Here is a 14,695-nt window from a genome sequence, read left to right as displayed (position 1 = left end):
ACAAATTTAAAAATTAGAATCACTTAAAATATATTAAATTTTAATTATTTTATAGTATAAAAATATTTTTTATACAGAAAAGTAGTTCAATAACTTAAAAAAATACTATATACAAATTATTAATTAATTTTTATTTAATTGAAAATTTTGTTTTTAAATAAATTTATAAAAATGATTTAAAAATGTTTCAAATAATATTTAAAATTCATAAAATAAATTTAATATAAAGCAAAAATGCAGAATTTAATATAAAAAGTTAAAAATTAAAATTATTCAAATTAAAAATCAATAAATTAAATAATAAAATCAAATCAAATCAAATCGTATATATTTCTAAATTGAATATCATAGTGGGTCTCCAAGTACCAACATTCATCCAACAAATCCATCCCATAAAATCACTAAGAACAATATTATATAATAGTTAAAGGAATCAAAATCCACTCAACATTATTTTATTGATTTGATTGTTTCATCTTTATTCTATTATATTCTTTTAAATCACGAATTTTAGATTGATTAAAAATACTCTATTTTTTCCCCAAAATTTTATTTTCTTTTTTCCTCTACATGGTTAAGATTATATTTATTTTTTTTAAAAGAAAAACATTCTCTTGGTTTGTACTTTCCTTCTTTTGAATTCCGTAGAGAAACAAAACAGTGACATTGAGCCTCGTTGTCTTCCACTAAGGAAAGTCAGCACCACTAAATTTAATCGCACGCTAATTTGTGGATAAAGATGTGATTTCACTTGAAAAATAATTAAAAAAATTATGGTAGAATAAAAAATAAATTTATTCAACATCAACAAGTGTAATTATCGACAAAATTCTTACAACTCGAAAGCAAAAAGAAAAACAAAAGTTTTGTTTGTTACATAAATTTTAGAGCATTAAGCCATCCCCACCCTATTGTGTCTACCATTACCAAACTTTGCCTAATTGTATTTGTATGTTTGAGTTCAATTAATGAAATAAATATGCACAAAGTAGGGTCACATTGAAACTAGTTCCCATCAAATCATGTCCCATATGAAATAAATTAATGTCGACACAAAGTTAAACCCATCTAATACAAAATTAACTAAATTTGGCAAGAAAAGACTCAGGCACGATATAGATAAAAAAAACTATTTATAAATTAGATTAGTTAGGGTTAAGTTTAGATAAAATAATTTGTTTGTACAGAGTTTTCTTTACTCTTATTCTTCATTAATTTTTAGTTATATAATATAAATCATTAATATTTTTACTTTAAAATTAATATATATTTATTGATATTAAAATTGATTCTTAAAATATTTATTATAATCATAATTATTTTTATAGTTAATTTTATAAATTATAATTCATTTTAATATAAATTATTATTTTTATAAATAATTTTAAAATATTCTATAATTAATATATTATTATTATTTAAATTCATATTATAATTGATGTTATAAATGTATTTTATTAGATTTAAAATTAATGTTATAATTAATATATTTTTAAATAACAAATTAACTTAAATATTGTTTATGTGAAAAATATATCGAGATTTTAGTTCACTCAATTACTGAATAAGTGATGTTTAAATTTTGAATATTATAAGATCTATTATTCGATCGAGTGGCCAATGATACTCATATTGTTTCACTTTGTATGGATTTGAACCTCGGTATTTATCTTAAAAAAAATAATACTTCTCTATTTAATAAAAAGAATAAACATTATACATTACCCTTCATATTTTAAATATTTTTCATTAATAAGATGATGATCACTGGAGACAAAAATTTAAATTATGGCGTCATATTTTAAATATTTTTCATTAATAAGATGATGATTACTGTTTTTTCATTAATAAGATGATGATCACTGGAAACAAAAATTTAAATTATGGCATCATATTTTAAATACTTTTCATTAATAAGATGATGATTACTGAATAATTATGGCGACATAAATTACGGAGACAAAAATAAATATATTTTTACTCTAAAATAAAACATCGATTATCAAAATACTTCAAAAAAGAGAATAAAAATCAAAATAATAATTTTAATAAATATTAAAGCTAATTTTTATATTATACCTATTTTAAAGTGGTGATAAGATGATGATCAGATCATCTTATTGAAAGATATTATTTCATTAAAAAATAATTTTTTATTAATATGGAATAAAAACAATGTAGTATTTGTTTAAAAATAACTCATATCCATTTGATATTGCACGCTTAAACGTTTAAACATTTGTAGTGCACAAACTCGAAACCTCAATAAATAATAACAATTTTTTACAGATTGGTTTATGTAATAATTTTAAAAATAATTTTATAATTTTTTTTTACTTCGACGATGAAAAAAAATAATCCGAACTTACGATGTCGTAATAATAAAACTATAAATCATCGGGATTTCAGTATTCAGTTTCAGACTTGCAGCAATGATCATTTTTGCTGTCAAAAGAATATAAGAAATTCTTCTACATTTTCAGGCAAAGAAAGCAAGAGGTAATTTTGCGCAATGGGGTTTCTAAATCTTTTCATCGTCGCACTAATGCCCGTTCTCAAAGTAATATTGATCACCGGAGTTGGCTTGTTCATTGCTTTGGATCGCATAAAGCTGCTGGGCCCCGACCCAAACCGCCATTTGAACGATGTAGATTCATATTAATCAATCATTTTTGTTTCTTTATTTCTCAAATTTCTTCACTAATTAACCATTAACGTTTCTTTTAATCGTTTATAGCTTGTGTTCTATGTCTTAAGCCCTGCACTTGCAGCCACCAGCTTAGCTGAAACCGTCACTTTCCGAAGTTTCATCACACTGTTAGTTCCTCTCCATTCCATCACCTTGTTTTAATATTCCATTGGCTTAAGGAATTCATATTTTGTGGATGATTTGGCTTCGCCAGGTGGTTCATGCCATTGAATCTTCTGCTGGCATTCGTTTTCGGTTCATTACTTGCTTGGTTTCTCATCAAAATTACTAAAACTCCTAAACACCTTCAAGGCATTGTAATTGGCTGCTGTTCTGCAGGTATTTTTGTTAAACATCACAGTATGTGTGAATTCAGATATTTGCTGATATTCAATTCGTTTTATTTGGATATTTAAGTTTACCATTAGTTTTCAACAGGAAATGTTGGGAATTTGCCTCTGATTATGATTCCAGCAGTCTGTGAGGAGTCAAATAGTCCTTTTGGAGATCCAGCTGTTTGTTCTATGCATGCTAGGCCATATGCTTCACTATCTTTGGCTGTATATATCGTTCTTATTATTTTCCAATATTACCTTCTTCTTTGTTTTAGGGTAAATTACATCAGATACCACTAAATTTTACCTGTTAACATGTTTATACCACTAAACTTTTAATTTTATCAATTATAATACTAGACCTTAATTTTACATTCAATTATGTCACTAACATGGCTAACGGTTGTTGATGTGGCATGTCACAACAAAACAACGTCGTTTTTACTGTAACTGTTTCAATGCCTAAAATGATATTATTTTAGGCACTAAACTTTAGGGTGCATATCAGTGGCGTGACGTAATTGAATTTACAACTAGAATTTAATGCTATAATTGATAAAATTAAAAGTTTAGTAGTCTAAATGAGTCAGTAGTATCGGGTGTAGTTTACATTATTTGTATCATACGAGGGTTCCATTGTAATTGTGGTTTGAATGATCTTTACATAGATTGGCGCAATTTATATATGGTCGTATGTGTACGGTGTCATGCGATTGTATATAAATTCAAATATCGAAAATGGCTCCAATTCTGAAACACTTCCGAAGAGTTCCACTGAATTAGTTGTTGTTCCTTCAAGCAATGGTCACAATAATCCCACTAGTTTCGATGGAACAATTGCAAAGGTTTATTTCTTTCTTTTCTCATTTCCGTCGAAATTTCAAGCTTTAGTTGTGATTTCAGTCCTAATGTAGATGTCAGCTTCGAAGGGAATAATGCAACGGATGAAGATCATATCGGGAAAAGTTGACCTGAAGAAAGTGTTTGCACCAACAGCAATTGCAGCGGTATGATGAGACGAAACCTCTCCATTCGTATATTCGTATCATGTTCATATATTTCTTTTACGTACCGTAATCGTCTGAACAGATTGTCGGGTTTATAATCGGGATAGCGTCTCCGATCCGAAAACTATTGATCGGAAATAAAGCTCCACTTCGTGTAATTGACAGCTCTGCATATATATTGGGGTATGAATGCTTCGTTATGCATCATATACATATTGATTTCATTAAAAAAAAAACAAATAAATATGATGTTAAATGCAGGGAGGCAACAGTTCCATGCATGACCTTGATAATGGGGGCAAACCTTTTGAAAGGTTGGTGTCTTGTCTTTAGTTTTTAAACAAGAGAACATTCAATCTCTGTATATAGGGATCGATCCGGGCTGACAGGACGGTCTCTCTCCTGAAAATTTCAAATTCTCATATAATTCAGATATTTTCGTCTCCCTAATATAAAACCTTGTGTCTGTCCCTGTTTGTATATCGTTGTTTCTGTAGGTCTCAAGGGATCTGATGTGAGTCGGACTGTGATCATAGGGATAATAGGGGTGAGGAACATATTGTTGCCATTGATGGGGATCGGTGTTGTTAAAGCAGCTCTCCAGTTGGGGTTGGTGGCATCAGATAATAAGTTATATCAGTTCGTTCTTATGCTTCAGTTTGCTGTTCCACCTGCGATGGCCATAGGTAATATCTGTAACACCCAGGGATGGACTGAGAGGCTGGTAGGGGTGATCCGTCCCTGAAAATTTTAAGTTCTCGTATAATTTAATTTTTTTCTTGTATTTCCTATTTATAATCTGTTATTGTTTCTTAAAATTTTATAAGTTCACTCATGAGATAAATTTCTGTGTATTTCGCTACCGTAATACCAACAAATGAATATATGGTTGTTAATTGTTTGTACTAATTTGATACTGTTGGCAGGTACCATGACCCAATTTTTCCAGCTTGGCCAATGTGAAACTTCAGTGATAATGATGTGGACTTATGTTGTAGCAGCATTCACCCTCACACTTTGGTCTACCTTGTTCATGTGGATTCTGGCTTAATTATTTGATGCCCAAATACCCAAAAAGAAAAAGTTAACTTCCCTGAACGGGGTAGAATATTTCTAGTTGTGTTTGCCAAGGTTTTCATAGATAGGATACTGGAAATTGAATTTTAACCAAGTTTACTGTGGTTAATTTGAGAGTTTATTATCAATGACTAGTTATGCTTATTAGGAAGTGATCATATAACACTATCTGTTAATGTGGATATACTCAAATTTTATAAATTTCTTTGTAGAGTCAAAAGGGTCAAAGTATAAATGGCTATAAAAAGACAAGGGACAAAGTCTAAATAAATTAAAATCGGAGGTTCAAATAAGTAAATATCTCCATGTATTTTTCAAAACAAACAAAATTTTGGGGCAACCACCCCTAAGCCATAACATAGCTCCATTGCAAAATTACATTGTTGAATTCATTAAAACTGCTTCACTGCTTATATTAGGACACACTGCCTATGTAAAGCAGCAATTTCCAAAGCAAAATCAAACTAGAAGCCACATGAAAACCGTTGACCAAATGGTGATGGAGAATGCAGCTACCGCATAAGTCCATAGCATAATCACGGAACTTTCACTTTGGCCAACCTGAAATAGTTGTGTCATCGTGCCTGCCAATGCCATTACATTAAACCCAGATTTTGCAGAGTTTTATCAAGGTTTTTGAGTAAGTGATTAACGTTGCATACCTACTGCCATGGCAGGAGGAAGGGCGTATTGAAGCATAAGAACAAACTGGAACAAGGGGTCCGATCCAACGACGCCGAAATGCTGTGCAGCTCTAACAACACCGACGCCGAACAGAGGCATCAATATGTTCCTCACTGCTATTATTCCCACAATGATTGAAGGACTCATATCTGATCCTTTTAAGCCTGCAATTCAAGGTTTCTAATATTGAATCAGAATTTGTTTAATTCTGATATTTATAATCAAAGCTGGGATTCACCTTTTAGAAGATTTGCTCCCACTAGCAAGGTCATGCATGCAACTGTTGGTTCCCTGCAAGCACAAGGATTAGTAAAGTTCAAAATATGAGAAGTAGGAAAAGAATGTCTAAGAGGACACACATACCCAATCAAATTTATAGAACACTCGATAACACGAAGAGGAGCATCGGCACCGATTAGTAGTTGTCGGATCGGAGAGACTGTCCCAACAATAAATCCAACAATCTGAGCGCCAAAAAAGGTGCAAATGAGGGGCGATTCTCAGAGATCAGTAAAGACTAATGAGCAATATTTACAGATTCTATATATAGAATGCAAGAATTTTGGCATACCCCTGCAATTGCTGATGGTGCAAGCACTTCCTTCAGGTTAATCTTCTTCATGATCCTATTTATGCATTGAAATCCCTTCTTTAAAACTGAAATCTGATAAGAAAACAATAATACTAGTATCACATTGCAGTCGTTATTTTAATAGTCGAATGATTCACAAGATGAAATCAAAGAAATAAATGAGATCATGAAACCTCTTTTTGTGTTCCAAAGTTGTGGAGAGGGAGTTCTTGTATCGAATATTCATCTGAAGCAAGACGATCCTTTGAAATTAGTAAAGCTTCTCGACAACTTTCCAAAACTGCTTCCGACGTCTCCTCGGAAGTCTGGATGGTGATGGTCAAGCTATCTTCTTTGCAGATATTAGCGTATGAACGCATGATGCCATACGCATAGGACCATATGAAAATGGCTCCTACAGCCAAAGACAGTGAAGCATAAGCACCAGCATTTGCAGAGCAAGTGGATGAATCTCCAAATGGATTATTTGGTTCCTCACAAACCGCTGGAACTAAAATGAGAGGCAAGTTCCCCAAATTTCCTGCCAAAAAAAAATCAAGAAACCGTAAAATAATAATCCTAACATCATATTGCCAGCAAATACAAGAAAATGAAGGAGAATTTACCAGCAGAACAACAGCCGATGACCATGCCTTGAAGGTGTCTAGGAGTTTTAGTGATTTTGATGAGAATCCAAGCAAGTGCTGAGCCAATAATGAATGTTATCAAAATATTCACCGGCATGAACCACCTACCAAAGGATTGAATCATGAAATAGAGTGAATCATTCAAGCAGTTGCTCAAATCCAACTTTCTTAGACAATTTGTAAATAATGAACCAAATTATATAACTCCGGGTTTAAATTACGTAGGGGAAACTTACAGTGTTAGAAAGCTGTCAAAAGTGATGGTTCCAGCCAAGTTGATAGCCACAAGTGAAGGGCCAAACACATAGAATACAAGCTGTTTAGATTAAAGAAAAAGAGAGATTAAGCAGTAAATAACAATCTGGAAAATTGTCGATCTATGCAGGAAGATGGATTGTTTATCGATTTTTTAATTTTTTTTTACCTACAATATGCTTGTATCCTATACTCACAAATCGAAGAAAGATAACATTCACTTACTTTATTCAAATGATTTTTGGCGTCTGGCCCTAAGAGATTAACATGATCCAAGGCAAGAAACAAGCCAACCCCTGTAACCAAAAGTACTTTGGTAACTGGAATCAGTGCAACAATGAGCAGATCAATCAGTCCCATTGCCAAAACTTCTGCGCTCCGAGTTCTTTAACTTGATATATAATACTTTTCAATAAAAAACGTAAATTTCCTGCAGAAAATCTATGAAATACTTCGAAAATAAAAGAAAAGAATCTCAGGACTGTGATGAACACAAGGAAAGATGAAGATTTGATGAGTGATTTAAATATACAGCAAGAACGTGACGATGGGAATTAATGTTTGATTGTTTATTAATTGATGTTTATCATAATAGTATTAGATAGAGTATTTGTTTAATCTTATACGACGGATCGAATATTAGAGGTTTAAAAAAAATAATAACACGTAATTTAAATTTATTTAAGAGAAATTACACCCAATTAGACTTATAGAACTGCAGATCTCACCTAACTGGATTTAGATGTAATTAATTAATAATAACTTTTATTGGCTCAGCACTAATAAATTATTTTAAATACAACATTGAAGAGCACCCATGTGTGAGCACGCTTCTAAAATACATAAATTTTTTAAATTATTTAAAAAATAAATTTTTATGTAATATATATACATATATATACTAAAAATTACTAAAAAATCCAAAAATATAAACATAAATGATTGGGAAGTTGTCGGACAAAGTTACCATCTGTCCATCGTTGTTTTGGGAGCGAAAACTGTTTATAACTCCTGTGGTGAAAATTATTCACTTTTCAACTAATCTATTTTTAGATTAAATCTACTAAATTTTAAATTAACACATATGATTAATTTATAAACTTATATACCAATAAAATACCTAAAACAACTTCTAAAAGACAAAATATGAATGAATCCAACAATGAAAAAGAAGGCTGCAAACAAAGACTATCGTTTTGATGGACATGAAGGTGCATGATGGAGAGACATAATGGAGAAACTGGGCTCTCACATAAATGGGTTGATTTGGTGATGAATTTTATTGGGCTTAGTGGTTAACAGCCTAATAGTTGTTGGGTTAAAAGAGAATTATCCCACTTTCAGAGCAATTCAAAATTCTCTAGACCCTCGGCCTTTTGCCTAGTATCTTCAAGAAGCTTTAAACCTTTGGCAAAACTCCAACTTTTACCGCTATATGTAGGTGACGTTTCAGCTCCAATAAGCCTTGTTCTCTGTGTTTCAAGCGGAAAACAAAAATGGCCAAAAACCTTGAGATCCAGATCGAAGAAAAGAAGCCAAAATTCCCTAAGAACTTGTTGCTATTCCTACCCAAACTTCCCTTCAACAGAAAACGTAGCGTTGAAGTTGTGATCCAAAACAAACACAATGAAAAACAGTTGAGTGATGACGACAACACAATTAGCAAAACTAATAAGGCAGCCGATGTTGTGAAGTTCTCGGAGCCTCGTCCGGCTGTTCCACCGCCTTTGACGCTTCAGGCCGACGACTCTGGAACCACTTCCAACAAAATAATTCTCTGGCAGGTCAGACTACGCCTTATTCTGCATTTCCCCCTTTTTTTTATATAATTTAGAGTGTGAATGAGTTGGAATTTAAATTACGAGCGTATGCATGCCTGATGCCTTCGTATTTATTAGGATACTATAAGTTATTCTTATTGATATGTAACCCGCAAACTTTTAGAAATTTCATAATTCTAACTCATTGAGTAACTTTAGTGATAAAAGATACCTCATTGATAAAATGAGTGTTATTTTCTTTAGAGATTTCGAGTTAGAACAATTAAGTATATATATGTTGTTAATGTTTAATAAAATTATAAACTTATACTATTTTGTAACCAGTTAAACTATTTAAAAAAGTTTTATTAGTCGTGAAATATTAGATGATTAATTAATTTTTTAAGTTAAAATTATTAATTAATTTTTATGATTCTATTGAGTTTAATTCAAATAATATTTTTTTAACATATAGGATTGAATAGGTTATTAAGTTAAATGTGCAATATCGTCTCAAGATTAGCACTTAATTTTGAATTATAATATAAGTTTTATGTCTAAAATTTATAAAATTTAATATTCAAAATTTTACCACTTAATCAATACCGAAACAACACTTCAATAAGCATGTTTGATAGAACCGAAAAAACTTAAGGATGAAAATCTATCTAAATAGGGGAATTAAAAAAGAGCACGTGACCTCTCTCATCTCTCCGCCGATACAGTAATAAATGGAGACCTGGGTGTATGGACCCGGAGGCGGAAACAAGTCCAAGGTAAGCAATGGCGGAAGCAAATAACAAAGAAATCCAGAGCAAAGCTGAAAATCCTTTAGGACCCAGAAATTTTTTCTCAATGTTTCCCAAAGTGGACCTAAAATTCCCTCTCTTTTACCAACCATCGAAAAAACCTGAAGTTTCGGTTAAAAAAGAGGAGGAAATTGAAATCCTGAAACCATCGTCTTTATTTCTTGGAAACCGCCGGAAAATTCCTGGGCCGTTGGAATTCGAGGCGGAGGAGTGCCTTGGGAGAACTTCTAATCCTATAGTTCTCTGGCAGGTATACTTTTTTTTTTCTTGTTTTTGGGTGTTTTAGGTAACTAAATATGTAGTTAAAAAAAGCAAATTTTGGCCGGTTTAGTAAAATTCCACCTTTTTGTTCAGAATAAATCGAATTCGATTAGCATATTTTATTTTTTATTACGAGTTTATGTTTGATGCCCTGTTGCATAATTCTTCTATGAATAGCCAGTAAGCCAGACTTTTCCTTTTCATTATAATTTTAGTTATATTTGGAAAGGGTTGTTTCAAAGAGTGTGGTAGAGATTATTTTCCAATCTCTGTGGGAAGTAGAAAGAGCATGTATCTGTGCTTGTCTTTTATTCAGGGTTGTGAAGAGCACAAAACGCACTAGTAAAATTCTGCTGTTAGTTCCCATTAAATTGTTTGAACAAAATATTCAAAGCTATGGCTTAAATTGTTAGAACAAGGCTTATTTAAAGACAAAATTCTTCTGGGTTTGTTTTGATAGAACCATTGATTTGTGTAGGGTATAACAACAGTAAATCAATAGAAGTGGGCTGAAAAAACAAGAATAAAGAATTTTGAACTCTGGAGAACGTAGGGTTATAAAAACCTCTAGTTCTCTCTACTAATTCAAAGAAAAACAGTAAACTTATGTTTTCTAGTGTTCCAACTTCTTTCTTACTCATTTGTTCTGCCCTGATTCGATTGCTGTTGTTTTCCCCTAAACCACATGAACCATTGGTAGCCTAGCTTTTCTGTTGAAATTATCATTAGGCTAAGATATGATTAATGTTATTGGTAAGCTAGATTTTTTTCCTCACATGCCTCTTAGATTGATCTACAGCTGTGTAAAGTCAGTAGTTGCAGTATTCCGGTTATAGCTGACAAATTATTTTATATTTTCATTTTTTATAATATATGAAGTCAATGGAAGATGTTTCAACATTTCATGACTATTAAATACCTGGAAGAATAGCTAATGATATAATGAAGGCAAACTTGTTGAAATTAATATGTTTGTAAAAGGCAAAGTAAATATATATGGGAGATTACTAAGCTACCAACTTATCTTTTATATTCTCTTCCAAAGAAATGGATTATTCTACCAGCGAACATTGTTGTTAATACATGCAACTAGGAACTTATATGCAAACAAGTTCTCTTTAACTTCATTAGTATTTTTACTTTTTTTTTTCTCAATATACTGTAAAATAAAAATCTCAATTTCTCTACACATTGTATAGACTGAGAGCATAAGGAAAACATGCATGTTAGCCAACAAAATCATTTTTACTGGTTTTGTAGTGTAAAATGGACTGCTGTTCTTCCGTTCAGTTTTTATTATCGTAATTATATGTTTTAAGCTTATATATATATATATATTGACATGCATGAAAAAGATACACATATACACCTTACTTAGGTTAGTGCTTTTTCTACACCTTGTGCTTTAGATCCTATAAGGGTTCTAGCATCTAGAGTGTGCCTCATTCCCTTGACTGCATGACTTATGAGAAGTTTCGATGATGATTTGGGTGCCTAGGTATTTTATTTTCCTTAGCATGAAGATGTGACATCTAAGAAGCTGTATATGATATTCAACATTTAGGTGGTGTTTGTTTTTGAAGAGGTAAAATGTCTGCAGTCTGCGGACCACATCTGCAGGCATCTGCAGCAGAAGAGGTGGACCAAAAGTCTGCAGTCTGCAAGAAAAAGACTGTTTGTTTTTTAACGTCTGCAAACTGCTAAAATAAACTGAAATATAAATAAACTGATTTTTTAAACTTAAAAGAGTTTTGTAATACTGATATTTAAATAATTTTAGTTTTACAATACTAAAATTTAAATAATTTATACAACTACAATAATAATTTTTTTAAAAAAACAAACACTACCTTATTAATTCTATTATAAGTCTCACATAATCACATGTATTATTAGTTTTATAAGTTTTATAGAATAAAATTTATAAATGATCATTAAATTATATGATTTTTTTAAATATGTAATTTTGTAATACTTTTAATTTTTTTAAATATATTCATAATTTTTTTATAATTATATGATATTTTTAGAAAATATTTTTTAATTTATCAAATTATTTTATGATTATTTTTTATTTAATTGTGATTATATTTTAAAATTTTAAAAACATAATTTATAATTTTTTATATTTTAAAATCTTAATTATCAAACAATGAAATCATTTTTTATTAAGCAATGTGGTTTAAATACTTACATTTTGTATAAAAAGTTTAAATATAATTTAAAAATAACAAATCTAAAAAATATTATATTTAAACTTAAATCAAAATAATTAAAATAAATATAAAATTTTAATAATATATAAAATAATTTATATGATATAAAATTAAATATCTATAATATAATATTAAAAAATTAATATTTAATTTATTTAAAAAATTAATATTAAAATTAATATCTATAATATAATATTAAAATATTAATATTTAATTTATTTAAAAAATTAATATTAAAATTAAAATCAAATATAATATAAAATTAAATAAAACCTCTTTGAAGAGGTTAGAAGACGTCTGAAGACATAAGACCACGTCTGCGCCGCGCAGACCACGCGCAGACGTTAGAAGGGCTTCTGTCTTCTAAAAAACAAACGGTCTGCGAAGCCCAATGTCTGCGCGTGGTCTGCGCGACGCAGACATAAGAGCTTTGCAGACCTTACACAGTAAAAACAAACACCACCTTAGTTTTTTTATATTGGGAGCTAGGATCCAATTCCTAGGGATTCTAACGATTTCTTCGCTATTATAACACTTGCCTCGTTCATTTTCATTGTCAATTTGGGATGAGTGAATGAAAATTATTTTACCTACCTCCAAAATTCCTGTGCCATGGATGATTCTCTATATTCATTTTTTCTATATTGTTGGTTTCTATGTTACTCGTATTTAGGTGGTTTTGGAATAAGGAATGCAGTAAATATGGGTATATTTAATTTTTTAATGTTTTCCATGTATTTAAAGGATTCTCGGAGTGTCATATACCCATACAAATGTCCTGAAATTCGTCTAATATAGTGTGTGATAGGAGTGGCAAACAATAGTTTTTTGAGAAAAATGAAGAGTTGGAATAGGTTAGTTTTACTACTTAGGTTGCAGTTTTTCCCTTTTACCATAATTTTATAGGTTTGCATATCGATATTTGATCTTCCTTTTCCATTTAGCAATCTTGGTTTTATCTTGAGGTACAGATTTTACTTTTGAAATTGATTTTTAATCCTATATATACATATATAAAAGGAAGATCAAAAAGATCAAAAATGAAGAGACTGCAAGTTACTTAGATTTTGTCCATTCGGGTTTAGGCAAAACCCCTATGGATCCCAGGGACCATAGCCCTCCATGCCTTCTGACATTGGATTCAGTGATGCCGTGGATGGTGTATATTGAGCTTGAATAAATTGCTTCGTCTTTCATTCCCAGCACCATTTTACTTCATTGTGTGTAAATCAGTTGATTTTGTCAGGTATATGCCATTGGTGGTATCTTCTTGGTGAAATGGATATGGGCAAGATGGAAAGAACGGAAGGAGATGGGATCCAAGAAGGAATCACCCAATGAAGACGAACAGCCTCCTGCCGTCGATGACTCTCAGTATGTATGATTCTCGAATTTTGTTTTATGGTGCAGTTTACATTCCCAACTTTAGGAGGTATAGTAAAACCAAGACCGTATCGTAGATTGTGTAGCTAATGCTTGTTTGCTGCTTTGTTGAACTTCTTTATCATCACAAATACAATTTCATGTTTTTCTATCTTTGGTAGGGAAAAAAAATAGAAGATTTGAGTGTTGAGTTGCAAAATAATATTTGTTCGACTTCAAATGAATGCAACCATTTTTGCATGGAAGCCGTGTGAGATTGTTTTATCCATTTTCGTCGGATGTTGGATTTATACACGTTTTATTGCTTTCTTGTTTTTTTTAATCCACTCTATGGATTCAATATTATAAAAGTTTTAGAAGGTATAATGACAAATTTACTCTTCGATATGCTGTTATTGTAGTAAAAAGTTGGACATGGAAAAAGGGATAAAAGCTTGTTATCATATCGTCTTAAAATTATGAATAAATTATATCAATAATCACTAAAGTTTCAATAAGTTCATTTTAATCATTAAATCACTGAAGTTTGAATCATTAAATTTCCAGACATGAATCACAAAATGTTAAATTAACACTGTGACATGTTAATAAAATTGTGTAATATTACATTTAACTTTTGAATTATAAGTGAAACTTCAATTTAGTACTTTAATACCTCTCTCCTGTTCTTCGTGATTCCCATAGTTTGTTTAGTTCGCGTAATGGAACCAGCCAGCAAAAATGGATTGGAACAGGTTAGAGCTGTGCTTCATCGAGGATTACGTTTATGAACAAGTCAACGCTCCCAAATGGGTTGATTACTTGGGCTTTGGAATGATAAATTTATAAAATCCTTTAACTTTATATTATTAAATGACATTTTATATTTAATTATAAAACCATTTAATAAATTATAATTTTATACATTGTAAATAGACGAGATTACAACTCATTTTACAAAACTTTAAGATTAAACTTATATGTTATTATCAACGTTTAGAATCTAAACTATAAATTTTTCA

At 30.7% G+C, this 14,695-nt stretch overlaps 3 protein-coding genes across 4 annotated transcripts; 2 read left to right on the top strand and 1 right to left on the bottom strand.

Moving 5' to 3' along the window:
* Positions 1-2,433: 2,433 nt before the first annotated feature.
* On the top strand, positions 2,434-5,309 carry LOC120219127 (protein PIN-LIKES 3-like). Its single transcript, XM_039215992.1, has 10 exons — positions 2,434-2,647; positions 2,738-2,817; positions 2,904-3,028; positions 3,128-3,249; positions 3,693-3,869; positions 3,939-4,031; positions 4,114-4,214; positions 4,293-4,345; positions 4,529-4,717; positions 4,958-5,309. The coding sequence occupies exons 1-10, from the start codon at positions 2,513-2,515 to the stop codon at positions 5,080-5,082; spliced, it is 1,200 nt and encodes a 399-aa protein (XP_039071923.1). The 5' UTR covers positions 2,434-2,512; the 3' UTR covers positions 5,083-5,309.
* A 258-nt stretch (positions 5,310-5,567) lies between these two features.
* Positions 5,568-7,715, bottom strand: LOC120219179 (protein PIN-LIKES 3-like). Its single transcript, XM_039216040.1, has 9 exons — positions 7,491-7,715; positions 7,247-7,326; positions 6,990-7,114; positions 6,558-6,904; positions 6,364-6,456; positions 6,156-6,256; positions 6,031-6,083; positions 5,771-5,956; positions 5,568-5,692 (listed from the first exon to the last, which is right to left on the bottom strand). The coding sequence occupies exons 1-9, from the start codon at positions 7,623-7,625 to the stop codon at positions 5,568-5,570; spliced, it is 1,245 nt and encodes a 414-aa protein (XP_039071971.1). The 5' UTR covers positions 7,626-7,715.
* A 969-nt stretch (positions 7,716-8,684) lies between these two features.
* Positions 8,685-13,845, top strand: LOC120219126. 2 transcript variants are annotated; one of them, XM_039215990.1, is made up of 2 exons: positions 8,685-9,049; positions 13,558-13,845. In XM_039215990.1, exons 1-2 carry the CDS (start codon positions 8,762-8,764, stop codon positions 13,693-13,695), a joined length of 426 nt encoding a protein of 141 aa, XP_039071921.1. In that variant the 5' UTR covers positions 8,685-8,761; the 3' UTR covers positions 13,696-13,845. The 2 variants fall into 2 exon arrangements, with proteins under 2 accessions (XP_039071921.1, XP_039071922.1); XM_039215991.1 differs by lacking the exon at positions 8,685-9,049 and adding an exon at positions 9,748-10,084.
* The last annotated feature ends 850 nt before the right edge of the window (positions 13,846-14,695 follow it).

Source organism: Hibiscus syriacus, unplaced genomic scaffold, assembly GCF_006381635.1.
Source record: "Hibiscus syriacus cultivar Baekdansim isolate YM2019G1 unplaced genomic scaffold, ASM638163v2 tig00110204_pilon, whole genome shotgun sequence".
NCBI classification, from domain to species: Eukaryota; Viridiplantae; Streptophyta; class Magnoliopsida; order Malvales; family Malvaceae; genus Hibiscus; species Hibiscus syriacus.
The sequence above is the reverse complement of the archived record's forward strand: the minus strand, read 5'-3'. Positions and strand labels throughout refer to the sequence as shown.

What these genes read in the sequence shown, in the direction of transcription:
- LOC120219127 (XM_039215992.1), top strand. Translation starts at nt 2,513, where the DNA reads ATGGGGTTTCTAAATCTTTTCATCGTCGCACTAATGCCCGTTCTCAAA. An exon ending in TCGATGGAACAATTGCAAAG is followed by an intron (nt 3,870 to 3,938) that starts GTTTATTTCTTT and finishes GTCCTAATGTAG; the next exon opens with ATGTCAGCTTCGAAGGGAAT. An exon ending in TCCACCTGCGATGGCCATAG is followed by an intron (nt 4,718 to 4,957) that starts GTAATATCTGTA and finishes TACTGTTGGCAG; the next exon opens with GTACCATGACCCAATTTTTC.
- LOC120219179 (XM_039216040.1), bottom strand. Translation starts at nt 7,625, where the DNA reads ATGGGACTGATTGATCTGCTCATTGTTGCACTGATTCCAGTTACCAAA. An exon ending in TTTGACAGCTTTCTAACACT is followed by an intron (nt 7,115 to 7,246) that starts GTAAGTTTCCCC and finishes ATCCTTTGGTAG; the next exon opens with GTGGTTCATGCCGGTGAATA. An exon ending in TGTTCTATAAATTTGATTGG is followed by an intron (nt 6,084 to 6,155) that starts GTATGTGTGTCC and finishes TTGTGCTTGCAG; the next exon opens with GGAACCAACAGTTGCATGCA.
- LOC120219126 (XM_039215990.1), top strand. Translation starts at nt 8,762, where the DNA reads ATGGCCAAAAACCTTGAGATCCAGATCGAAGAAAAGAAGCCAAAATTC. An exon ending in ACAAAATAATTCTCTGGCAG is followed by an intron (nt 9,050 to 13,557) that starts GTCAGACTACGC and finishes TGATTTTGTCAG; the next exon opens with GTATATGCCATTGGTGGTAT.